General features: G+C 47.2%; 1 protein-coding gene across 1 annotated transcript in view; it reads left to right on the top strand.

Annotated features, from left to right (window-relative positions):
- Positions 1-27532, top strand: part of SIAH3 (siah E3 ubiquitin protein ligase family member 3) — a 48910-nt gene that overhangs the window by 1984 nt on the left and 19394 nt on the right. The window contains 4 exon segments of the mRNA XM_075139871.1: positions 2459-2516; positions 11382-11402; positions 15077-15096; positions 21167-21192. Of these exon segments, the coding sequence (XP_074995972.1) occupies positions 2459-2516; positions 11382-11402; positions 15077-15096; positions 21167-21192 (125 nt within the window).

The following is a 27532-nucleotide window of genomic DNA, read 5'->3' as shown; positions in this document are numbered from 1 at the left end:
GGAACCCGATGGCACAGGTTTCCCACACAGGCCTGTTGAGACACCGGGTAGATGGGACAAACTGACAAGAAATCTCTCTGCTCTGAAAAAAAACCCTGACTGTAAAGTGAAATATGCTTTGCAGGTGCTCCCGAGTTACCCAGCTCACATCCAGCTGGGTAAATATGGCAGGCTTTAGCACTCATCCTCTCTCAAGGTGTTCAGCTGGTTTCCCACCAGCTCTGTAAGGAACACACCACCGCTTTGTGCCAGTCCCCAGAAGAGGCGGGTGGGTCGGACCCCTTGTGCCCAGCACGGCACTACCAGTGCCCACCCGCCAGCGCCAGCGAGCGGTAGGAGCCTGCGGGCCCACGCCAGCTGCCTCCGAGTGAGACACCTCATCCCACCGGCTCTTACCTGGTGGTGGAGGGGTGGTCACCTCCCGCCGACAAGGCTCCTTGTCCAAAAACTGGTGTCAAAGACAAGCCAGCCGAACCTGCTTCTCGGGGTGCCCGTTTTTCCGCTGGGATCCTCCCTCCAGCAACTTGGCGCAGAGACTTCTGAAGCTGGGACAGGGAAATGCCTCCCAAATTGTCCCATACACCGAAGGACACCCGAGGGGCCATTAAAAATGAAAGGGCCGAACATATTCCTCTGTGGTGGTTTACAGTATTATGACTACTTTGATGTTTCATAGTCTATTATTTCTAGCTGGGTCATTTCAACAGCAACGTTTTGTTGACAGCCCCCAAATCTATCTTAACAATTGACAAGTGGAGTGAAAACTGTGTTAAGGCTCGTGGTCGATGAATACAAGCCTGCTAGGAAACAAGGGCTAGGAGCAATGTAATTTCTCTCCCTTCCCTTCAAGGCTTAAATGTTTGTGCTTACTCCAAAATTGCAAGATTTGCAAAGGGATTATTTTATTCCGTTTCTCCACAGCACCCAGGCGAGGGGGCTCCTGGCTGACTGGTGCAAATGAAAAATGACAGGCATCATATTCTGGTGTGATTATGCACGTTGACATCCCTCACATAGGTCAGGTCCTCAATCAGTGCCAATGCGCATAACTCCATTAAAGTCAAATTGCAGCAGGACCTCCATTCCCGCTCCTTCCATCCAGGGGGGTGCTCAGGGATGGTGGCGGGATCCAGCCCCCTCCGAGGACCCACAGTTGGTGATCACATATGTGTGTCAGTGATTTGGCATCACGTAAAGCACTCGGCGAGTGGCCCTGGTACCCTCCAGGGAAAGATTGCACCAACTTCTGCTGTCAGAGACCCATGGCTAGACCAAGGGGGGCCTCCAGCAAAGTTACATCAGGACGTGGTCACCGCAATCACAGCCCGGATCTCTGACCACGGCCAGAGCCCATCACTTACCTCTTCTTTTAGGAGAGGTCTGGAGGTCGGCAGAGAAGCACATGCTTAGAAAGGAACCCGTGTCTTTCTTCCCACTGCAAGGCTCATTAACTGGGAAGGCTGTATCTTAAAGGAGGAGACAGTAAGAGTGTCAGCGCAGACACCTCTATTGATCTGCTGCTATTTTCCCTGTGCACAACAGGCTGACGGAGGCAGCTCTAATCAAGCAAAGACAATTTTGCAATCGTCACCCTCCGTTTTGCCTGTTTGGCAGGGGTATGAATAGAGTGTGGGGGTGTGTGCTTTGGAGCCTCTTTGTCCTTCTTACCGCTTTCTGCTCTTTGTCCTCCCATGAGCTTTCCCAGGCGTAGCAGCAGCACCTTACGACGTGGTGCTATGCTGGGATCAAAATTCGCTTGCTGAGCAGAGAAAATCACACATTTACTGCACTTCTATAGGTCACCTTTGTTCTCGATTGTATTATATGCATTACCTTGTAACCTGTCTTCCTTCAAGCGTACGGTCGCCCTGACGTGTCCCCTTGGAGAGGCATGGCCAGGCAACGGCACTCCCCAGCGAAGTGGCTGGTCCCTCCAAGGACATATTAATTAGAAGAGCACCACTCATGCTGCTGGCTGCAGGCCCAAGTGTGCAGGGGAAGTTTTAAGGTGCTCCGTGTGCGTGGAAGAAACGAGCAGGGTTTGCTGGTCCCTGCGGAGATGAGGCTCAGTGAATTCCTCTGCATTTTCCCCCTGTTAATAGCAATTCCCCCCAGCACTGCTATTTGCACCCCGCGGAGAAGGCGAAGGTGGCGGCTGTGTCCTCACTCCTTAGCTGGCATTGGTCCCTGCCCCAAAAACCAGCCGTACGTGGCAGAGGACTGCAGTGCAATCACTGCATCGGGTGCTGATGCCTTGCGAGGTGCTGTGTACGGCTGGGTAAAACAGATCTTCTCCTTTCAAGGAGTTACCAGCTTTTTACGCGCAATTTTAACTCTTTGGAGAGTGTGAAAAATGGTCTTGTAAAGAGTAAAAAAGTGTGTTTACAATGTTCTTGTAAAAACCACCCGTCTCCATCTCTGTAGGACTTCAAGGAACTCGCTGAATTACAAAAAGAAGCATATTTAAAGGAGGGCATAAATAGCTCAATCTTATATTCAAAAAGGGTCGTAGCATGGTTAATGGGGCCAAGCTGCCTTCTAGCTCTTTTTTAATGCAACAAGCAAATCTGGTCTGAGTTAGGGAAGGGATTTGAATCCTGTTATAACAGTTTGGCTCTGCACGCAGTGGCCAGCCAAATAGCATTGTAATCCACTTTATCCCCAGTAGGATTAAAGTGCTACAGTGCATTATACATCCATGAGATTTATTTATTTATTTGGTGCAAGGGAGGAGAGGGACTCTGAAACCTGCTGCTAACAACCCTCAGACATCCTCTGTCACCGTCTCAGCCCAGACACCCTCAAATCTTCTGTGCAGGGCTGTGATTTGGGGACCCCAAGTGGCGTTTGGCCCCAGTGTCCAGCAGGATCATGAGAGCCATGGCACGAGGGGCTGCAAAACCCTCTGCTGCCTGCAAACCCAGGCTCCTGGCAAGGCACCTGGGTCCCATCCCAGCCGTGGGCCAGGGCTGCGTGAACACTGGGCCCCTCAGATCTTCAAATCCTCTTGTAAGGATGCGGATGGCAGCAAGCAGCGCTGCTTTGCCACCCTTCCTTCAGCCCTGCCTCTGTTTGAAGGGGTTTCGGTGGGCAAAACTGGACACCAAGTTGACCACGAGCACTCCGGGAGCCTCTGTCCGAGCATCCACAGCCGCCTCCAGACATGACCGTAACGGTGCTCTGTGGAGGCGAGGCACAGCACGCTCCCGCGGCTCTCCCCGGGGACTATCCATCCACTGATGCCGCTGCCTGGTCCCGGGAGCTCCCCTCTCCCATAACCCATTAACCTTGAGCTCTCAGACCCACGCACCTGCACAACCCAGGCGACCATGGCACGGGTGAGCAGGGTGGCATGGGCTTTGCTCCAAGCGCGCTGCAAAGCAGGGCAGCTCCGAGCTCCAGCGTGGTCTCCCAGAATAACAATTACGGTGTCTCCTTGGTGGAGGGAGAGGGAGGAGAAGAGCCGCCGTCTCAGAAGTTTCTGTGTTAATACGCTCCGGCTTCCTTCTCCCCCCGCAGAAGATTAATTACTGCTGTTAACTCACACTGCCTGCCATGCTACAGCTCCAGAGATGGGATAGAGTGGGTAAGCATCGAATCCTTTCCTACCCACGTTTGATTTTAAGGGAGAATTTCACAAATAAATCTGACCTGGTTGCAGGACATTTCAGGTCAGATGTTATCAATGGGAGACGGCGCCATTATTATATTAGAGAAATGCCTCTCCCCTTGACAGGGTGTTTGACAGCAGGGGTGAGAAGTAGCCATCAGACACCACCACATATTGCTTTCTAATCCATCCGCTCTGATACAGCTCAGTATATCAAGAATTTCTCGGTGCAGCCCTTCAGGTTAGACATAACGGTCCAGATACCTCCCTCAGGAGAAATACTGCCCCAAAGCAAGTGCTGTGGCTAACACATGGGATGCAGGGGAAAGAGGGATGTTTTAATATAAGCCTTGATTATGTGAAATGAGTGGTGAGGTCTCAGTCTGCTTCCCAGCAGATGTAAGTCACACCCGGACATTCCCACAACTGGTATTAATTAGCACACGTAGCTGCTTGCCTCAGTAGAGAAGTCAAGCACTGAGCGTGGTCCTGCAAGGCTCAGATGTTAAAAAGTCCCAGGCCAGGTTCCCAAGCATCGTGAATTTTGCCTCAAAGTCAGAATTTACAGCGTATAAATTCTCGTTTAATCATTAAGATGCTCTCCCGGTATCAAAGACCTCCCAGCCCATCTAGCTGGAGGCACGTAGAAATTTCCTTTTTTTTTTCTCAGAGACAATATGAGGTTCTTAAGTAATCCAAGAAATCGAGTTTAAAAGAAGCACAGCAGATCCTGGGAGCTCCGATAAAGCGAGGGAAACGAGCTGCTGTGGCTGCACCCCATCTCCCCAGGGCTTCGGCACTTCCTACACCATAGAAAGACCATAATCTTTGTCCTGCCTTGCTCAGAGTCGAGACTTTGGGTGTCACCCCCAGCACGCCCAGAGCCTTCCCATCACAACGGGCAATCAGAAGAGGGAAAAACTGTGAATCCTGCAGTAATTTCATGGAGGGCAGAGTGGGCAAGACAGTCTTTATCCAGCTTTACTGGGGACTGAGCGAGGTAGGGAGGAGCATGGGAGAGACAGTCACGCTTTTCTGGCTGCAGGAAGCTGGAGTGGCAAGGACCGCTGCTCCCCCGGCGTGGTGGGAGTGATGACCATGGAAGCGATGACCGTGATGGGCTGCCCTCAGGACCTCTCAGTGGCATTGGCACTGGCACAGATGGCATGGCACAGCACAGTGTAGAGCTGTGGTCCTCCTTGGAGCTGCTGGAGGTGGGTGCCAGGAGGTGCACACACCACCAGAAAGGAGGGAATTGCTTTGGAGAGCTGAACAAGATTTAGGTAATATGCTGGGCCTGCTTTTGGTGTGATTTTTGCAACAGAGAAGAGCAAAACTGAGCCACCACATTCAGCCGATCTGCTGAATCTGGGTCCAGCTTCTGATGGAGCTGGGGAGAGCCTGGGCCTGAGCTCTCCACTTGGGTCCTTCTGGAAGTGGGAGCAACTTCCCAGCCCACAAATGTACATGCTTTATTTGGAAACGGAAAGCATGGATGTTGAGACATTGAACACCTTATCAGACTGCATTATTTTTCTTTATTTCCATAACTTGTCTCTTTTCGTTAAGTACCTTTTCTTCTGCACTATTGTTGCTCCTCATCCTGCCCATTCCCTGCTATACCAAGCAAAAGATTCTCCTCATCTGTCATTCAATAACCTAATTTTGGCCTTTTTTTACTCCTGCTGAAAGGAAAGCATCACTAATTTCACTGCAACTTTGGATCTCTTATTTTCCTCTAAGCTCTTTCAGAAGAAATCACAATCATTCAATCCTCAGCTTGTTCAGTGCCACCAATTTACCTATTGACAGATGAAGTCCAGCTTTAAAATGATTGCCAGCAAGACGAAGAGAGCTACAAAAAGCAGTAAAATGTTGCTGTCACCACACGCTGATGCAGCTGGCGAGGAAGCCAAGTGCCTTATGTGCCTGCAAAACCTAATTGTCATTGTGCACCGGATCGGGGCTCCAGCAGGCAGGTCCGGCTGGAGATGCCATGGACGCCTGTTGTTCACCCAGCGCAGTGAGCCACTGTCACAACATTCATGAGTGCTGGCAAAAAAGAATATCTTCCCTCTGCTTCGGTGTGGCAGTGCAAGTCCACTTTCAGCAGGGATTTAAGCTGGCAGTCTGGTGTGTGCACTGCTGAAGTAGGCACATGTCCCTTCTGCTTCCATGCTGCAGGAGCAAGCAACTGGGCAGGGTAGTGGCCTCAGCTGGTTTTCACAACCTCCCACGAAGCTCTTTCTTACCCCTAGGGATTATTGAGGGCTGAGCTGAATGGCAGAATTTCAGCGGTGCATGGAGATCTCCTGAAAATTGCTCTGGGTGACCTGCTGCTAATAGCCACCTGCAGTACTCCTGCTCGGCTCTCCCACAGTGTTCTCCTCCAAAGAGGGAAGAGCGTCCTGGCACTCCTGCTGACACATACGCAGGGTACAATTTGCAGCACTTTTATTTATTTAGAGGCATTTCTGAGCATGCTATATAACATCAATGGATTTATCTTTAGCTCTCCCCTTTCGTCTCAGCAACAGTATGAAAGCGTCACTGGGGGAGAATGGCAGAGAACTCTGAGTAATTTGCGTGCTTATTTTGGTGTACTTTTTTAAAAGGTAGAAATATTTGAAACAACTTTGGAAAGGAATTAATCAGTTATTTCCATTTACCAGATGTAGTGGTTTCGCTCCTAGTCTTTTCTTCTAGAGCAATTTCATTCTAAGCTGATCCAAACTGAAATCCCTTTTCCTTCCAGATTGGCCTCCCCAGTAAAAAATAAATCATCTGCACAGCTTTAGTGATGTTACCGGTATTTTACACATGGAAGTGTTAAGCTCCAGAGTGGTTGGCTAATTGCCCATCAACCCCTGGGAAACGTGTGGTGGAGAAGAGACACAGGTCCTTGTGAATATCTGAAACACAAGATCACACACTCTCTCACACCAAGTGCCAGCTGAAATGGAAAGAGAAACAGAGAAATGGAGCATAAATGAGACAGAAAAAGATGAAATCAGTAACGTCCCCTAGTGCAGAAAACAAACACTATAGATGAGCAAGGAGACAGCTGCTACAGAGCAGAAAACCACATCAGCAGAGGATGAAAATGTTCTTCCACTCTTAGGGACTGCCATGTGGAAAATAAGCAAAGTAATAAGTGTGAAAATGGAGTAAATAACCACCACACAAGGATTACGTAGGGCAGCTGGGGTAAGGGGACGGTTAAGGTCACCTTCAGGCTTTGCAGGAATGAGAGGCTGAAATGGAAACAGCAGGATGATGGCAAGGGCGGTGATTATGGTAGTGCCTTGAACTCAGCAAGACCGCTCGGGGGTTCAGTGTCAAGCATGTGCACAGATTCAAAAATATGTATGTTTTGTAGGATCAGGCCCTTATTCAGACATACTTATTCTAAAAACTAGATCAAACTTGATCCAGCAAAAGACCATATGAAAAACCTACCGGAGTCCAGCGAATGTATCCATCTCTTTTGAAGAGCGTGGGGCAAATTTAGGACATCTTCCTCTTTAATAGGGAAGCGAGCCTGGATGTCTCACTGCTGCATTCCAACATCTGCTCAGATGAGGATGCCTGGTTGCATGCAGGGATGTGTTATCTTTGCTGGTTGGACCCCCATAGTATGAAAGGCAGTACTGCGAGTTCCCTACTTGTACTACCTAAGAGCTGAGGACAGCTCTGAGATGCAACATCTTTTGGAGTCTAGGATGAGTGAGATGAATTGTCCTCGAAGGAAGACTGTCTTTCTTGCCACTGACAATCAAGGAAGCCAGAAGACTAGCTTGGGATGGATATGTCATTTTCATCTAGCTGAAGTTAGATGAGATGAACCCCACCGATACCCTACAGTTTGACTTGTGCAAAAGATAACCCAGTCAGGATAATTGTCTCAAGATAAATCCAGAAAGTTTGGGCACAGTAACACCAAGTATTATATTCACTACTATTTTAGACAGGTTCAGGTAAGACAGTCTTCTTTCCGCTCCCCAAAAGCAAGTTTTGAGAGAGATTTCAGATATAGCAAAAAAGGTCTGGCAACATAACTGCAGGGTGAGAGCTTTCAATTTATTTCTACTAAAAGGAACTTCCCATCAAGAAAAAAGTAGGGAATAACTTTTTGGACTAATTGACAGCAGAGAATTTCAGGCAAAGCAAGCGAATAGACCATGGATGTTGTCACCATTGCCAGGCAAGACAGAGGGACAGAGGTAAACGTAGGGTCATGTATCAGAGACAGAATAACCCCATGCAACAGTGCAGGCCAGAGGCTGAGTGGATAGCAAGAAGCTTTGCAGAAAAGGCCTTGGGTGTCCTGGTGGACAAGTTGGAAGTGAGCCAGCAACGTGCCCTTCTGGCAAAGGACCACCTCATCCTGGGCTGTGTTAGCAGGAGTGTAGACGGCAGGTCCGGGTGAATGATTATTACCTTCTGCTCGGCACTTGTGAGACCACATCCAGCGTATTGAGTCCTGTTTGGGGTTCCCCGCCACAAGAAAGGCATTGACACAGAGGAGCAAGCCCAGTGAGGGGCACCAAGCTGGTCAGGAGACTGGAGCAGAGGGTGGAGGAGGAGAGGCAGAGGGCTGTGCTTGCTCAGCCTGGAGAAGAGAAGGGAATTGCTGCCTACAATTAACTAATGGGACTGTACAGAGGAAACAGAGTCAGGCTCTTCCCAGAGATGCACACTGGAAGAATAGGAAGGACCAGACGTAAGCTGAAACAAGGGATATTTTGACTAGATATGAGGCAAAAAGTCCTTCTCATGGGAGTGGTGAGACACTGGCACAGGCTGCATCCTTGGAGATTTTAAAAAATTGATGGGAACCTGAGCAACCTGATGTATCTTTGCAGTTGACTGCTCTTTCAGCAGGTGTTGGACAACGCGATGCCCAGAAGTCCTTTCTCACCTGAATTGTTCTGACCTTGCAATCCTACATAAAAACAGAGCTTGGTGTGCGAGGAGGGGTGCAGCAGTATAAGGGTCTCGAGAGCAGTCATCGAATGTTTGCATCAACAATGACCAAGCCAAAGTCATATCTGAAAGACATATTTGAAAGGAGTGAAGAAGGCAGACAGACAGACATGTGGGACACACTCAGGAACCCAAGGATCAGCACAGGAGACTGACACCAGTGAAAAAGTATGGAGCTGTACCAGCTACATAAGTATCTGATAACTTAAACTCATAAGGAATGCAAATCCTTATGGTGGTCCAAAGCCCAGGGATATTACCAGCTAATGAAATCAGTCTGGATTGGAAAGAAGGTCACTGTGGCAGATGAGGGATGGCAAAAGAGAGCAAGACGTACTTCAAAATATGCTTTGGGATAAGTACCCTTATTGGTAATTACAAGCAATACAAAATAAACTCTGAAAGGGAGAGGACAGATTGTTCAACATCTATTGGGAAAGACTTTGCACCGTGGCACAAGGGTAAACATGTTCCTAAAGAGCGCTGAGTGGAGCAAATAACATGGAGCAAGCCACGTGGAGCAAATAATCCACTCGGGCAAATCTGCCTTTTGTTCTCCTTATGGGACTGCTGCCAGCAGAACAAACTTTCCCTGGGTGTATTCAATTAACTGCTTCATGATTACTTTCCCCTTACAGCAGGGTCCCTAATGCTTCAGACCTGTTTTTTGGTGTGCGAGCTGTGTTAATTAGCTGTGCAAAGAGGTAAAAAGCAAAGAGATTACTTAGGTAGTGTCGTTTCTGTTCCCTGCCTGGATTCTGGGTCTGCTCCCAGGCTCAATGGAGTCTGTTTCTGTTTATCTTTGATCAGTGAAAGCCAGAGGTGTTACACAGGTTTTGGTGACTTAGGATGAGACAGCATCACTAGAGGTGAGGAAATGCTGATTTACCCAGTCTTTTCAGGCCAGCTCATGGTTTGCAGTATGGAAGTCTGTGGGTGACCTGTATTTTGTTGTGTTAAAATATTGCCATCCCACATGACTTTGCTGGTCCCTTAAAAGCTGTCATTGCCCTGGTGCAGGGACAGCAGAGGAGGAGGTAAACGTTGGTCCTCACACCACCCCCAAGCCATTTCACAGGCCTTTCTGGGTTTATTAAAAGAGTTTGCATTAGTATGTCAGACTGAAGAGGCAGCTGCAATGCAGGCACACGTTCCCCCTTGCTGCCTTGGCTGTGGGAATGTGACTCCCAGCAGTGGCCGAGAAGGCACTGGGATCAGGAATGTCCTAGGCCACCGCAGCAAGCTTCGCCGGAGGATATCTGACAGGAGCCTGAGACATCGGTCCTTGAAAAATATTTTGCTGGTGTTTAAGGTTTGTTGGCTTGGGGGAGATGTTTGCATTTCATTTTTTCTCTTCACATTCCTATAAAATGCTTGTGATGCGGTCAGGGGCTTGTCTGGCTCGTTTAGTTTCCTCTCTGCCACTATTCTGGCAAATGTTTTTTGGCGACCCCTTTACCCCTGTTGAGTCAAGCAGTATCCCATATAAATATTTGCCTCAAGACGTGTACCCAGGTTTAGACCTCTCATTATCTCTGCTTTTAGGAGTGGGTGAAAAGACATGTTTTCCCCAGCCACGTGCCAACCTTGGCAGAATGCAAACTCAAAGAAGGCAGCAATGTAGCAGGAGCACATTCCTTACAAACAGGGGTGTGTTTACTTGCAGACAATTCATGGCTATGCCCAGGTCAAGATTTAAAGTGTGGCAGGAAAACAGACACAAATGTTTGCAGTAATTCACCATCACTTCATCTGGTTTCCCCCTTACAGCCGAAGTTGTAATCTTTCATCCAGTTACAATTCCTGCCCCAAGGGTCTAAATCATATGGGAAATAATACAGCTTTAAAAATAAACCAAAACTTTTACTGGGTTTCTTCCACCATAGAAAATATTTCAAAAAAGAGACTCAAAAATGCTGAGGTCATGCAAGGTTGCACAAACATAACCGCTGGTTTGTAAATAACTGATTATAAAGACTGAATTTTCTTTCAGGCTGTTGGTAAAAGATGAAGGCACTATCAGAAAACAGATCTGAAGCCAGCTTAATCTCCAGGAGCTTCACAAGGCAACTGGAGATAAATTAGTGTTGCAGCTAAACACAAGCTTACTGGTGAGGTATCTCTTAATAACTTTTAAGCTTTTGATGATTTTTTAATAATAAGCCAGTGATTAGAAAACAACATCCCAGTTCATAGATAAATCCAGGCAGTGTCTGGGTATTTTGCCTATTTGCTGCTTTAACTAAAGCAACTTTAATTTGCCAGAGACCAATCAACAGCCTATAGCAAGAGAACTCAGTCTCATGAAGCAGATGTTGGGGAAGGGAAGACTTTTTCTTTACTCACTCATAGGGAAAATTAATTGATGCCGAAAGCAGCCCTTCAGCATTTTTCTAATAGTAACTTCTGCTTCTTGACTTTTACAACATAGAAGAAACTTGCAGATCAAGTAGCTACTGAGTTGTTTTTCATGGAAAAGGACCTTGGTGTTCTCTACAGGCAAGTCACGCTGTGGGTTGCAGCCAGCTCCAGTCATAGAATCATAGAATCATAGAATCATTTAGGTTGGAAAAGACCTCTAAGATCATCGAGTCCAACCATCAACCCAACACCACCATGCCCACTACACCATGTCCCTAAGCGCCTCATCTACACATCTTTTAAATACTTCCAGGGATGGTGACTCAACCACTTCCCTGGGCAGCCTGTTCCAAGGCCTGACCACTCTTTCAGTAAAGAAATTTCTCCTAATGTCCAGTCTAAACCTCCCTTGACGCAACTTGAGGCCATTTCCTCTCGTCCTATCGCTTGTTACTTGGCAGAAGAGACCAACACCCACCTCGCTACAACCTCCTTTCAGGTAGTTGTAGAGAGCGATGAGGTCTCCCCTCAGCCTCTTCTCCAGACTAAACAACCCCAGTTCCCTCAGCCGCTCCTCATAAAACTTGTGCTCCAGGCCCTTCACCAGCTTCGTTGCCCTTCTCTGGACACGCTCCAGCACCTCCATGTCCTTCTTGTGGTGAGGGGCCCAAAACTGAACACAGTATTCGAGATGCGGCCTCACCAGTGCCGAGTACAGGGGCACGATCACCTCCCTGCTCCTGCTGGCCACGCTATTTCTGATACAGGCCAGGATGCCGTTGGCCTTCTTGGCCACCTGGGCACACTGCCGGCTCATGATCAGCCGGCTGTCAACCAGCACCCCCAGGTCCTTTTCCTCTGGGCAGTCCCGGCTGACCCGTAGTTACAGCTCAGGCACTCCAGTAAGATCTGTGCCACCTGCTGCCTGCAAATAGCTGAGTGTTGAAAGATGAGCAAGAACCTAGTCCAGCCCTCTGAAGTTGAGCAGTCCTACAGCCTAAGTCTGGTTTTGCAGATAATTTGTTTCCCTGGTGGGGAACAACCCTACCTCTTGGTGGGTGTCACCAGACTTCTCCAAGACCCATCCAGTGAGCATTTGTTCCTCAGTTCAAGGGCAAAATCAGGCTGAGCTCCCTGGAGAGCACTCAGTGATGACTGGCCCAACACTCTGAGCCCAGGCTACAACTAATAGTGACAGAGAGTTTGCTGTGCTTACCTCTGTACCCAAAACTGCTTTTCCCCTCTAGGTACTAACACAGCCTTTGAGCTCACCAACAACACCGGCAGGCTGCCCGTCTCCTGCCCTGCTCATCCCAGGAGCTGGAGTGTGAGAAAGGATGGAGCGGAGATGCAGCAGCGGCTGGATACAAGCCAGGCTGAGCCTAGCAGATAAATAGCTGCATTAGGCGAGTGCTGTGCCTGAACTAATAAGCCCTGCAGGAGACAGGATCTGCTCACTGCAGCATCCTGCGAGGCGTTGGGGTTTATCTGCCTCCAAACCCGACGGGCATATCCACGTGCCGCAGCGGTCCATCGCGCCGCCGGAGCCGCGGGGGGGATCAGCAGGCTGGGATGCTCTGCAGGCGCCTATGCCTTTGGTTTCGCCCTCTGTAAATGAGGTGGGGGACAATGTTCTCTGACATCAGTTAGGTGGTTTGGGATGGAGGCCAAAATAGTCAAATCTCCTGCTGTAGGTTAAGCTGCTGTATGTGTGTGAGGGACCCATCTTCAAAACTGGTCCTGTTGCCATAAATACTGTGAAGACGACGATCCTTCCGGTGTCGATAAGACTGGGGGGATATGATCTTCAGGTCTCACAGTCGGACTGTAAATATCTAAGACCCAAAACAAGGATGCTGAAGCTTAATTGTAGCCACCTAAGTTTTTTTTTTTTACCTTAATCCCTTAATGATGATTATACTGTAAGTAGAAAATATAAAGCATTTTAGGAGCGTTAAGTAACGCTTAGAGGGCTCATTAATCCACAGTTAATATGCAGCCACCACTGAGAGGGAATGAAGCAATCATGCCGCCTCAGCATTACGCAGCACGTTGTCCCCGCCTGCCTTCAGGAGGGAAGCGGAGGATGCCCGCTCCGCCTGGGACCACAGAAGCAGGCGGAGGTGGACAGAAGACAATGGTCTGAGGTAGACACCACAAGGCATGTGCAGCCCCCCTAACTTCCCTCAGCATTGTGCATTGGGGTTTTGGGGCAGATCTGCACCAACATCTTGACTTTTTCCCCAACAAAGACAGCAGAGTAGGCACCTCTTACTTTCAGCTTCCAACCAAAGTAAAATTCAGCCACACCCAGGTCAAGGTTGAAGTACTGCTTTGGAAAGGTGTGCATCAGCGCAGCAACCTCTGTGCTTTTCCCTGGCAAAGGCGAAACCCTTGGGAGGTCAATCATAAATCATCTAGGCTTCGCCACACCAATGATCCGATAAAAAAATAAATGTGTGGGAGTATTCGCCAGCCTTATCTTCACAGATAAACAAAAATGCTCTTCATCACTTTGGGTTTTCTTGGTGGTTCCCCACGCACAACAGTGATTAGACTGCCTCATTCAGTCCCAAGCACAATGAGTTCCCAGAGCTGAAGCAGAGGCAGGAATCGCAGTGTCTGCAGTACGCCAGCCAGTCTCGGGGGTTTAATTCCAGGGGGGCTTTAATTCTCGTAGAAAATGTCCTAATGTCACATGGCAAATAAAAAAACTTGTCAGCTCAGTGATCTTCAGGAGGTTCTTAGCTGACAGAAAATTCAAGGGGGTACTGTGCACTGCCTGAGGACAGGGTAAAACGAGAATGAAGGCGCATGTCAGGCAATAGTAGATGTACAGGTACTGCATGGTCAAAGGCAAGGTGTTCCTTTGTCCTGCCAGGGATCTTAATTTTTCACATACCTGTCACCATAGGAAATGAGTACTGAGGCTGTCACAGTCCCAAATGATTGGGTTTTTGTGTATTATCTTCAATTCCAGTGTGCGAGATAAGGCTGAGGCCACTCATGTGCTGGCCAGGCTATGGGACACGCTGAATTGCATTTTGGACGCAATACAGTGTCACGGCCAAATCTCCAAAAAGGCGCAAATCCCACCAACCCTGGGCAGCTGCTTTTGTTGCAAAGCAAAGAGAGGAGCAAAAGCAGGAAGCCTGCCTTTCTGGTGGGCTTGCCTTTCAAACCCAGTCCCAAAGCTGAAGAAGGGAAGAAACGCATGTGCTCAAAGGGGTAAATCCTTCTGTGGACCAGAGCAGCAGGGGTGCAGGGCCCCCCAAGGTCCCAAGCCTGGAGCTGTGCCCTGCAGCTCATGCATGGATGCTACCCTGGTGGGAAGTGACTTGTGGTGTACACAGAGCATTGGCAGTTGCCCCAAACTTCATGGCCAGGAAAGAGGGGATGCGGACAGGTCATCCTCAAAATATAACAGCTTGCTGCAAATCAGCCCCCTCCTTCCTGCTCTGTTCTGCCCTCATCTCACTAATGTGGACACATCCTCTCCACCTCCTCTGATCCAGAAGCTATGCCTGGGGAAGCAATAAATGCCATACCATGATGTGATGTTCCTGATTTTCCAGAATTTTTATTTAAGCATAATCCGTTAATATTATTTAATTATCATAAAGCAGCTGCCTTAGAGCATCCAAAATACATCTATTTGCCTTAATTTTACAGTATGGTAATTAACTACCAATGACTTATTTAAAATGTATTTACAGAGGGAAATGTCAGAGATGCATCACTTTTTCATGCCCAGTAAATGCACCCACAATAACCAATTTGGTATTTAATTAGCTCGCTTATGAGCTCACCTCTGAGCAAAATTATTTCAGAGAATGTGTTAGCTATGATGCTTAAGCAGGTTCTCAGAGAAAGGATGCACCAGCTGCAGGTCAGCAACAATTTTTTTCTTTATTATGTCAGGGTGTTTTGCTGTTCATACAGGCTTAATGTAGTTATGGCCTTCACATAATTTTTAAGTTAAACTATTAACCACACAGAAAATCAATATGCAATAGAACAACGTTAATTAAGCGAACCATAAATCAACCCTTCTGTAGACACAGCAGGTATCAAAGACTTCCATAAAACTCCTGGCCTGTCATGATCAAAGAAGAGAAGACTGTTACCACGAACACCACATTTCTGTGCATCAGATCTGAGTTAAGCGATATATACACACTAACAAATATTAATTGGGAGGGGAATTTGTGCCTGTCAGGACCTAGTAACAGTGCGGTCCTTCAAGGGTTCCTTCTGCTGTAGCTCCCTGAACAAGATGGGAATTGCACAAGTTAAATGGCTCTTCCATTTCTGCATCACGCTCACAGATATAGTCCTCCTGGGAAGTGCAGCGCTGGTCCCTCAAATGAGGGTCATATCACCATCCCCTGGGATCACTGAGCTGCCTCTTAGCCACCAACCCCAAGAACCACAAGGCATCAGGTTTGTGTCTTCTTTGGCCTAAATGAAGTGCGAGTGACAAGGCTGAGGACATTCCACTGCTCGTCACTGACGCTGTGTACTCACAGCACATTCATCCATCACCGAGGACAAGCATCCGGAGGGAGCCTGCGAAGTTGGCGGCAGGGGCAGGGGAAAGGAGGCATCCCGTTTTGAAACTTTGCCGACATAACACGGGTGAAGCTTTGGTGAGGGTACAGTGAAATTTTCTTGCCTCCCAGACATAAATTCACATCCTTTAAAGCTAGAAGAGGCTCTTACGGTAACCTAACCAGACCAGCTGCACAAATCCAAAGCCAAGATCCTTTCTCAGGAGCTTAAGGCCATAACTTCAGCTCCCTGATGTCTTTTAGAAAGACCTCTAGTTTGGACGCAATGACTTTCACCAATAGACATCACATGTCTATGGGCAAAATATGATATTTTTAGAAATGGTACTGTCAACAGAAAAAAAGGCTGCATTTGATTACCTCGGAAGGTCTTTGGGGAAGCTGGGAAGGGGCTATTCAGTGTTTTCTTTTTCCTGAATGTTAAAAAAATAGCAGCAACTTAAGATCCCCCACAAAAGCCTGGAAATTAAGAATTCCCTCCCTCCTGCTCAGGAGAACTTTGATATCCCCACAGAAACACTGTGTCTGTTGTAAAAAACAGAGTAACTTTGCTGGGGGTTGGAGGGGAGGCAATGAAATAACCCCAGAAAAATCAATTACAGCTGATTGACAATAGAGGTTTGTATCGATTCGGTGAGACTCCCCTTCCTCGGGATAGTTTTGCAATAGCCTTTCATTCCCCTGGTGCTCACCGCATCAGCCTGGTCCCTCCATGGCAGCTTTCCTCCGTGCTTCTCTCTCTCCCAGCTTTTACAGGTGTGGTTACAGCTCTTCTCCACTGCTGGATCAGCACTTCATGCCCTCTGAGGCTTTGTGAAAGTCACCTCAGCTCACAAAACCACTGACTGGTGCTTCAGCACTCTGTAAAAGCCAGCAGTGTCTGCACACACCATTTACCTCCCGCAGCAGAGTCCCAGCTCTCTCCACTGCTTTCCCACAGTAGCTGCAGCATGCTCCCCCTGCCCCATTTTGCCAGATTACTCCTTTCCTTTTCCCCCAGTCACAAGCTGACCCATCCAGCTGGTTTCCCCATCCAGGAGTGGACAGAGAGCACTCTCCCTGCAGAGCATCTGCTCCTGCCGGCTCCTGAAGCAGCCCTGGTCATCCAGGGGTGATCCCCTAGGGATCTCCCATCAGGGACATCAGCTGTGGGCTTTCTGCTCCCTCTGCCTTGCGGGTACCAGCCTAGCAGTGTTATAGTGCCTTAATGCCCAGTTCTGTTCTAATTAAATATCGAAACTCCTGTTTCAGGGGACTGGATCTTCTTGTACTTCTTTTTTTTTTTTTCTGCAGTAGAGAGTCCATGGCTCATTGGTCTGGAAAATACCATGCTTGTCTTTGGCAAATAGCCAGGCTTTCATAAAATGTTCCTCAAGTAGAAACTCCCGGTCTGCTTATAAATACCGTCACCTATGTTTTAGAGCTGGAAAAAACAAGGCCTTTCTGAGGTTAAAGCAAGGTCTGTGACGCAGAAAGGAGAAAGTCCCAGTCTCCTCTCGTTTCATTAGGGAGGCATTCCCAGTAATTCTGTGGAACAAGAGGTGAAACCTCTTCTGAAGTCAGGGAAAGTCTCAGGGGCTCAGCACTTACAGGTTCACACGTCCTATCGGCAGAAAGAAGGGGGTTTTTTTTAAGTTTTCAAAATACATTTGATTTTGAAGTCACAGAAAACATTAATTATGCTGTTTTCAGAGATAATCAGTCTAGGCACCTGCCACATACAACAAACAGAAATACAGTGCTAAAAAAAAAAAAAAAAAAGAAAAGGAAATGTAAGCTGATAGCATTTATAGTCCAGAAAAGGTGCCCGTTGAAGGACAGACACTCTTCCCTATCTCACCTCAAAGTACATGAACCAGGAGCTTTGTGAGGATATTCCAGCTCCTGAGAGGGCTGTTGTGCCGGTCCCAACAGTCTAGAAAATAAATTAAGAAAGTTACTTTCAAGTCTGTGCTGCATTGCCTCAAGATTCCATTAAACTTGTTATCCAAATCATAGAAAAAATGAAGACACTGTTGGGTCTCCAGGGGCAAAAGTGCAAATTTCATGGAAGATGCCTTCTGTTTGTCCCTGAGGGCAGCGCCTGGGCATCACCCACAGGATGCCGCCTTCTGGCTATGCCTCTGCCGGTGACGGTCACGGAGGGGAGACCTACAGCAAATGCCTTCTGCTGATGATTTAAGAGGAAGAGGGAGGTTTTGATTGAATTAAATCTGTGGTAGAATTTACTAGGACTAAATTACAGCTAAGTTTTTTGTCCCTATTTCACAACAGGGAGTACATTGTGCTCTTTTCCTTGAGATTTTATCCACCTTTGAACTAGAACTGGAGAATGGAGAGTGGAGGTGGTTTCAATGCCAAAAGGGGGGACTGGGTTTTGGTCCCTTCCCTTTGGACAGGTATGGTCATCACCCCGTGGGGCAGGTGACGACCCTGGGGCAGGAGAGGCACATGACGGAGCTCTGGCAGCAGCAGCTCTGAAGCTCAGCGTGGCTCTTTGGCCGTTCTGCAAACGAGCTCCCTGGAGAGCAACGGGGTAATTGTCCCACGAGTGGTCAAATCTGCATTTTTCTGATCACTCAAATTCACTGCGAAACTGATGATAGTGCAGGGCTTGTACTTTTCTCCTGTCTTTTTCTTCCCCTTAATATAGCAGAGTGGTCTGCTATTAATGGACATGCATTAAACTGCTTGGCACAGCACGTTCAGCACTGAGAGCAGGAAATGATCATTTCAGGGCCACTGCTAAGAAAACCTGTTGAAGTGTCTTGGGGCAGAGTGAAAATCTAGTACTTGGGGATTAATTATTTGGAATTTAATGAGGCCAAAAGCCAGGTAGCAATTAAATGTCTGTAGATGGAGAGGGTAGTTTCATAATAGACCTCAGTGGTGAGGCTGGCTTAAAAAGTTTCTGCTCTCTCATCTCAGTCTGTTACCAATATTGCCATTTTTGGGGCTGTGCTGTGAACCAGATTGCTGAAGTGATCTGCATTGCAAACTCTTTGGGGGGATTATATTTGAGCTGTGACATTTTAAAATTAGGCTTAGGTTTCTGCCAAATTGGAGCAATGAAGAAGACGTATGTGTGTGCGTGCATGCACGTGTGCATTTATACACAACAATATAAATGCATTGCAGAAGTGATATTTGCACAGAGAAAGTGCAGTATCGAAGTCTAAGATTGGCGGGTTATGTATACACCCCTAAATGAAAGAGGAACAGGAAACAGTCTCTTGCCTGAAGGTAAACGCCAATAACTTCTTCAACTGGTTAGGGTTAGCTCTCGCTATAGCAATTTCACCTTGGAGAGATGTAGCTGGAGTGGTGCAAGCAGAGCCAGGGAGTGAGCTGATAATTTGGGTATGTGGATGATCAGGAGTCCAGTGCTTGGGTTCACTACTTGATCTTCTTTTGCTGGACATAGCTGAATATCCCTCTGCACTGAACATACCCAGCTCCAGATGCCGGCTTTGTGTTTTGGGCCCATCTGTCTGATGTAATCAAATTCAGAATATTTTGGTTTGATTTTTGACCTTAGTTTTATTTATGTAGGTAGATATATAAATAAAAGGAGGGTTTTTTTCACAGTAAATTATACTTTGAATAAGTCAACAGGAAGTCCTATTTTTTGCTGATTTATGTTAAGAAATATGTGAATAGATCCTACTTAGTGCTTTTAATAAAAACGTCTTGCACGGTAAAACTCCTGACCACTGTATCATCTGCCATATACTGCCGTCTACTTTGCAATAGCCAAAATCCAGTCCTATCCCCTATTTCATCCAGTCCAGTTTTTCTGCATGTTTCCCTCTGAGTACAATAACCATACCACTTCAGTTATTGCTGTCATAGCAAGGAGATCAGACACGCTCCCCGGCTTCTCCATACAATATATCAACTCTGGTTATGTAAAATATTACGATAAATTATTACATCAGACAGGATGCAGATGACAGGTTTAAAACACTATGGCATGACACATATAATATGAAATAATAGGCACACTACCTGACTAGGTATATGTGTATATATTAGTTTGCATATGGGGTCTAGGAAAAGATTTGAGGAATTGGAGATCATTTTATTTTTTAAATCAAGAATCAGAATATAACCACTTCGGGCTTGAGCACAGCCCTTTCTTGCCTCTTACAAAAAGGCTGATGGTTTTCTTACAACCATGGACCAGCTCTCCATCAAATATTTTGTTTTTTAAAGCTATAATGAGATCAGCCGTAGTTCAGCTTTCCTTAACCCTCCACAGGCTTGTATCAACGCAGATGTTCATGAAGAAGAGATAATGGTTTAAAAGCTTTAATTTTGTTACCCTCTCTGCCATCTAAGCTGATCCTAATGTGATTAGAAAAGTCCTTTCTTACTTAGGCAGGGTCAATTTGTCTCAGAGGAGGTAGGGAAAGGAGATACTGAGGGTGCCACTGCTGGCTCCATGCTCAGAAGTGTTATTGTGGTGGTTAGGAGACTTGTTAATGCGGTGTCCTTCATCGCATCCAAAGGCAGAGGAGAGCGACCCACTTCAATCATTCCTTCTTTATTTGCATTTATCTGGAAGCAATGGGCTGCCACATTTCCACAAGTGCACTTTATACGAAAAGAGGCTTCCAAACCTGGTTGCTGTGGTTGCACCAGATCAGGCTGGGTTCATCGCATCTGATTTATGATACAGCTTCACCTCAGGGCAGTGGAAGACCACAAGAAATCCAGTGCATCAGGCAGCAAGCTGCCAAAGTGTTGACACAACACGTTTGGCTGCAGACCTCCTAAGCACTTCATATCATACATCCAGACAAGGAGAAGTTAATGTAGTCATAAGGAAGTTCACCTTAAGGTCAGAAAATACCAGGATGCTCCCAATCCATCAGAAGCTCTGATGGTAGTAACTGAGACAGGGAGGAAGCCCTAACGACATGTTGCTGCAGTGTTGGCCGGTGGGCCAAGATTTGGCTATCAGCACGGGGAACATCATAGGCAGCAAGCTGCAGACTGGAGAGTCGGGGTGGGCTGTGGGGGTCATGCTAGTTTCAGAGCTATGTGCCACCAGAGTGGGGCAGGAGCAGCAGGGAAGGAAGAGCAGAGCTGTAGGATGAAGCCCATCAGAGGAGAGACACATGATATAAGTGATGCTGAATGTGCTTGCGGTCGGGCCATCTCTGCTCTGCATTTTGGGATGGCCTCACACCAAGGATGTGTATGGAAAGGTTAAAGAGAAGATCACTTCTCTTCTTCTGCATTCACCTAGAGCAAGCCTGGATGGAGAGAAACACCACTGAGCTTTCGTGTGGGCACTCTTGTCTGGCCATGGAGTGCAAATTACCACTTCCCTCCACTGTAGTTTTCCATCAGAGGTCACGAACGAACTAATTTTAAAAAGATGGTGTTACCCTATGCCTACAGCCCCCTTCTTCACCCCTGGCAGTAGGCAACTGCTCAGCCACTGCCTTCACCATCACACCTGAAACGTGAGCAGGCTATCACAGCTTGAGTTAACCTTCATCTGCAGGGACTGAAGACCGTGCTTCTAGTCTTATAGAGGCATGGAATCATAGAATCATTTAGGTTGGAAAAGGCCTAAAGATCATCGAGCCCAACCGTTAACCTGACACTGCCAAGTCCACCACTAAACCATGTCCCTAAGCACCACAGCTACACGTCTTTTAAATACCTCCAGGGATGGTCACTCAACCACTTCCCTGGGCAGCCTGTTCCAATGCTTGACAACCCTTTCGGTGAAGAAATTTTTTCTAATATCCAATCTAAACCTCCCCTGGCACAATTTGAAGCCATTTCCTCTTGTCCTATCGCTTGTTACTTGGGAGAAGAGACCGACCCCCACCTCGCTACAACCTCCTTTCAGGTAGTTGTAGAAAGCGATAATGTCTCCCCTAAGCCTCCTTTTCTCCACACTAAACAACCCCAGTTCCCTCATCCGCTCCTCATAAGACTTGTGCTCCAGGCCCTTCACCAGCTTCACTATTGGCTCAGCCCATTTCCTTTGGGGACGCCTCTGACAAAGCTAGCGTGACGCTCTTGGCCTCATGCCGACATGCTGCCCTGACTTCGCGTTTCTTATGCACTTATTTTCAGGTTGTCCTGATGCAAACCACAAAATTACCCTGGCAATTCCAGCTGCCAGTGCCCCACACTGCTTGCTGCTCATGTGGTTCCTCCGCTGCAGACAAGTGGTGTGTGGTGTGCATCAGCTCTTCAAACTGCGCGGGTGAATGTTTCCTACAATCCTTCCCCTGTAGGTGTTTCTAGCATAGATTTGGGGTTGCTGCTGTCATTTGGTATCTTTGCACACCCTGCGTTTTTTCCGTGTCATGGCAGTGGATGGAGGGACTGGGTCATTTGATGTTTGCCACTTCTGCCTTGTCTCAACATTGTATTGCAAGCTCTTCCCCCGCTACTAGATTGAGTGCAGAGGTTGCTAACACTGTGGACTATCTTTTCCATAAATGACACAAACACAAGTTTGTTTCCAAATGTGTCTTTCTCAGTATTTCAATTTTTTTCACTTCCTGCTTTTTCAGTCTTAGCTTTGGGTCATGTTTCAGCTTTTTTTGCCAAACTGCTCTTTCATTAAGTGTGGGTGCCCCCGCAGCTGGCCTTGTTCAAACAGGATTTTCAGGATTACAATAGCAATATTGCCAAGACCTTATACAAAGTGGGAACGTTTCTTCATGTCTGATGCAACCAGGTGTTACAAACTTCCAGTAAAATGGCTACTCTCAGTCTGTGGCTCCTTGCCTCTTCTGTGGCACCGGGGCCCTGGAAGTACCGTTCCCATTTCCTTCATGTTTCAGGAATGCTGCCAGGGGACTACAGAGTTTGGTTTATTTCATGCAAATGTCCATTTTCTGGTTTCCTTTCCTTTCGATCTTCACTAACATTTCTTGCCCTTTTGCCCTTTGTGGTGGGTTAACCCTGTTCAGCAACTAAGCACCCACCAGCTGCTCACGCACTCCCCACCAGCAGGATGGGGGAAAGAATCGGAGGAGCAACAGCGAGAAAAACTCACGAGTCAAGATAAAGACAGTTTAATAAGTGAAGGAAAGAGAGAAAACAAAGAACAAGTGATGCAAATGCAGTCACTTTCTATCTCCCATCAGCAGAACAATGTCCAACTGGTCTCCAAGCAAAGACTACTTTGGAAAGACTATCCCCCCAATTTATTGCTGAGCATGATGCTGTGGAATATCCTTTTGATAGGCTGGAGTCATCTGTCCCAGCTGTGTGCCCTCCAAACCTCTTGCCCACCCCCAGTTAACTTGCTGGAGGGGCAGAGTGAGAAACAGAGACCTCGACGCTGAGCAAGAGCTGCTTAGCAATAACTGAAACAACCATGTGTTATCAGCGCTGTTCTGGTCACAAATCCAAAGTCCAGCACCATATGGGCTGCTGTGAAGAAAGTTAACTCCATCCCAGCCAGAGTGAGTGCTCCTTGTTTTGATCTCACTCCACACCCTCAGTGACTCCTCCCTTCATGCACAGTGCTCCTTTCTGGTGCCAAATACAGAAGATGCCTGACTAAATGGAGAGTCCCGTTTTACCCAGTGGGGAGAAGTAGGCATGCCTAGAGTAGTAAAGCAGATCAGGAGGTGAGCCCAGAGGACTATGCTATTTACTTTGACTGTTAGGGGAGCCTATATTGACTAGATCATATGCAGATGCCTGTGAGCCTATGATATTAGGTAAGATGAATCACACTTTTTCTTTGAGTTGTTTTTGAAACCTTTCAGTGATCTCAAAACTTTGAAACACAGAGCATAAAACTTTAACCAGATTTCTCTTTTTGAGATCGTAGATACCCTAGCCCAGCAGACTGTCACCTTCGACTACCTAAATGGTCCATATCAAGTATTTTGTTCTGTGAGTCTTACTAAAATCTGAGATTTTGTCCTTAAAAAGAGTCAACACCGTGACATATTACGTACATGACTTTTCACTTGAGTACAAGTGGAAATACAACTCTGGCTAAATACCCCTATGCCTTTGTGGTAACCCCCAACACCAACAAATCACAATGCAAGTGTTCCGTTTTCATTAGCTGGAGGGACTATGAAGATTAAAAGGGAGAACAAGAACAAAGAAACCAGATTTTCTTCTATTGGTCATGCTGGCTTTCTATGCTGGAGAGAGGAAACTGTAACCCTCCTTTTCTAAGTCACTTTGTTCAGGCACCTTTTGTTATGCATAAAGAGATTCTGTAAGCAGGATATACATAACTTTGAAGTATAACACAGTTATTTATTGGTTTACACAGACAAGAGATAGCTGGGATTTAATGTGCTACCAGGCTAAGCATTAGTATGCTCAGTGTCCCCGATAAAACACCTGAAGAGTCCTTGCCGGGCAGGCAGTCAGCCATCAGGTGGGGAAGGGCTGGTTTCTACTGCACTTGTGACAGGTCCTCAGTGCTGCTGAGTTTCCAGTTTCCAACTCTGTGTGTTGCCATCTAGGATTTTGTATCTTCCCATGCTGGTGTTTTTCTTCTTGAATCCTTGAGTTGTTTCTTATCCCCATCTCAACAATCCTACTTCTGTTTGCCTTTTCACCTTTCTCATCTCATGAGTCACTGCCCTACAGACTTTCTCCCAGCTCTTCCTCAGTGGTCTGAGCCAAGACTATGAGGCTGGACTGAACCAGAGCCAGGCATTGGATTCCTGGATCACAGAGAGCTACAATTCTAGGAAGAGAGGAGGTTGCAAGTGTGTCAGGGCATAAGTGATTTATGGATGCACAGATCCGCAAGCGATTTTTTGCCAGGCACCAATATCAGCAGAGCTGGTGAGGATGAATATTATGACTGGCACCATGTCAAGCTTGCATGCCACCGGTATCGTGTGCCCCACATCTAGGGAACCTCCGTGCAAGCATTTCAGACTGAACTCCTAATCTGGCTGAGCCTAGTTTCATTCTTCCCACCCTTTTCTGCAGCCACAGCCACAACCAGGCTCAGCTCCCATTGGCAGAGCAGAGACCTCCAGTACCTGGCCCCTCCTTTTGAGTACATTTTCCCAGTATCTTTGTTTAAGGTGTCCCCTTTTTCTCAGCTAGCCGTATGAGACCCATTTGGTGCCAGCTCGAGTGTGGTGTCACAGACCAGAGTAACTCTTCTGCAGTCAATAGATTGAGATACCCAAGGTTTTCAGATACCCCAGTATATAGGGGATGGATAAGTTCCCATGACGGATCGTGCCTTAGCCAGTGTAGGGGCAAATTGTGATATTTCCTTTACCTGTCTATGAACATGACCTGTTGGGGACTCAGGGCAAGATCCAGCTCCTAAAATACAATTGATGTTCTTTGGTCTCTAACTCCAAAAGACTCATCCGATCACTTGGACACTATAAGAGCCCCTGCACACCAAAGCTGGCACTGAAAAAGTGCTAATGTGCCCAGTGTGCCTCCTAGCCCCCAAAGGGCTGACATCTTAGGACACCATCTTGCTGAGCTCAGCGTCTCCCACTTGTACCTCTCCAGGTGCAAAATCAGGCAGTCCCATGCTCCCCGAGGGACTAGATCCTGTATTTAACTTGTGAGTGTACCCAACAGAGAGTGACAGCACGGAGGGCAGAAGACCCAACTCCCTGGCAGCAGCTTTCAGTCTACGTTTCATTCACTGCTTGCAGAGCAACCTAGAAGTGAGAAGTCTCTTCCATGGGATGGGATCCGCATCTCCTAATTCCCACAGGAGTGCCCTGATGGTGGAAGGGATCAGGGCAAGGATCACCCTCCACCGTTTCTGTTGAAGCAAGGTCACCATGCAGTCAAAACCACAAGCGACTTGGGCTAGAGGAAATATGACTCCATACCCATGTCTCTTGTGGAAACAGTGAACTGCAGCCTGGTTTCTTTTAGCTACTGACTGTCTCCTGTAAAACACAATCCACAAAAACTAGGACTGGATCCTAAATTTATCTTCCCTCACGTCAGCACACAAACTGTGAAAGCCTCTGCTGTCCCCATCTCTCCCTGCTCCTAGCAGTGCAGCTTCGTAGTGGAGGTGCAATGGCTGCGGTGGAGCTGTGCTGGCTTTGTTCAGCTAAGAATTTTTTCTTAGGTGGTTCACCCTTTTGGTACGGTCTTTTTTCAAGGTACCTGTTATGCTTAGTGCTAGAGAAATAATAATAGCAGAAATAATGAGGGTGGTAGCACAATAAAGCAGCCAAGTGAGAAATGCACAGCTCCAGCACAAGTGAGACCTGTTCTGGCTCTTCAGCATCTGCTCTTCTCCCTGGAGCCACGGCTTCTCTACCAGCAACGTCTACAAAACCTGGAGGTGCCTCCACTGAAACATGATGTCACCTGCACACAGCTGAGCATGTTCAACTGAATGTGACCCTTTGCCAGGTGTCTGTAGTTATGCTGATGGGATTTGGATGTATAATGAGAAGCCAAATTTACTTGAGATACCCTTGCTCCAGAGTACCAGTATCAGGAAACAAATTACATAAAAGGAAAGTAATGCACTCCTATGCCCGTACTATACACTTAAGATTAATTCCCTGTAACTGAAACTGATTGTTCACATAAATCTCACCCTGCTTTTAAGCTAGGACATAACCTCAGCTTAATTGATATTCATGCTTGAAGACAAAGAAATCAATTTGGCACGTCTAAAGAGCCTTTAGGTTTTTCACAGAGAAAGACTTTCCCTGGTAAACGAGCTTGTCTTTTTATAGGCTTGGTTTTGCAAACACGGAAGATATGCCTTTAATAATTACATGCACGGATATAGCTCTCCTTGGTGGGCTTGGAAACAAAAACACCTTCTGGATGCATCCTTACTGTGGTCTCCTTGGCTTTCAAATGCCCGGGCACATGAAAACTTGCACAGATAGTTCCCATTCTTTCCCTTGCTGTCTCACTATTCCAGGATAAGGTGTCCATTTATAATTATTTATCAGTGTGTACACAACCAAGCCCCGTGGAGGCACCTACATGTGGTCTGGGTATGCCACTTCCATTCCTGTTTTATTGTTCTTTAACCACTGCCCACCCAGTAACATCCTCAGATTCAGGCGAAAGTGCACAAATTAGGTGGGAAAGCTCATTTTACCATCAAACTTGCCATGTGGGCATATCAGCATAAAAAAAATATAAAGTGTGAGAAAACTCAGCCCCACTTCTGGCTGTCTGGAGTTTGGATGGGGTTAGCCGTGTACTCGCACAAGCACACCCTCCCTTAAAGCTCTGAACCAAGCAGCGAGAGAGCAAGGAGTCTGTGCGAGATTTTGAAATGAGCTTGTACAGCAGGTTCACTGCACGCTTATCATGCCTTGTAACATGCACTGCCTCCATGTCCTACAATTTATGTGCTAAGTATTTCTAATATAGCAACCACATTGATTTCAAGGGCAGTTTGCAGAGCGGTGTGACTCTTCAGCTGACAGGGAAGGTAAGGCCTGAATGCCCTCTTCTAGCCGTAGAAGAGCTGCGGTACGGCTGAGGAGTTGAAATCGGTCCAAAAGAGCTGCTGACACAATGTGTGCATGAAGGAAGAGATGTTTTTACATAGTGCCTTATGAAAACAAACACGTACCTGAGATGTAACTGCATCTTGACATAAGATGCCAAAAGAAAAAGCCTTCCATGGGAAAGTGCTTATTATTTTCCCTTCCAAATGAGCGAGTGCTTAGGGAAGGTGCCAAAAGATATCCCTGAAGGCTGACAGTCTCTTTGCAACCATTAACCTTCAAGGGCTTGAGAAGCAGCACACAAATTCCCCTGATGTGAATTTCTCCCTCTCGCCTGCGCAAGCTGAGCCACTTCTGGGCGTAGGAAATTCGGGTACGGCTGTATCCACCAAGCCACAGCAGGCCAAGGCCACAGCACCAACTTGCAGTCATCCATACTGTGTAATGGCCAGCACTCTCCCTGGATTTGCCCTGTGCCACCAAGCGCTTTCCTTGATGGGCTCGGAGAGTCCAGGGACTGTTCCCACCAGGCACAACACAGAGGCCACCCTGCGTGAAAGACGAGTTGA

The sequence above is a fragment of the Calonectris borealis genome, chromosome 1 (genome assembly GCF_964195595.1).
Source record: "Calonectris borealis chromosome 1, bCalBor7.hap1.2, whole genome shotgun sequence".
NCBI classification, from domain to species: Eukaryota; Metazoa; Chordata; class Aves; order Procellariiformes; family Procellariidae; genus Calonectris; species Calonectris borealis.
Note: the sequence above shows the minus strand (reverse complement) of the source record. Positions and strands in the feature narration are given on the sequence as shown.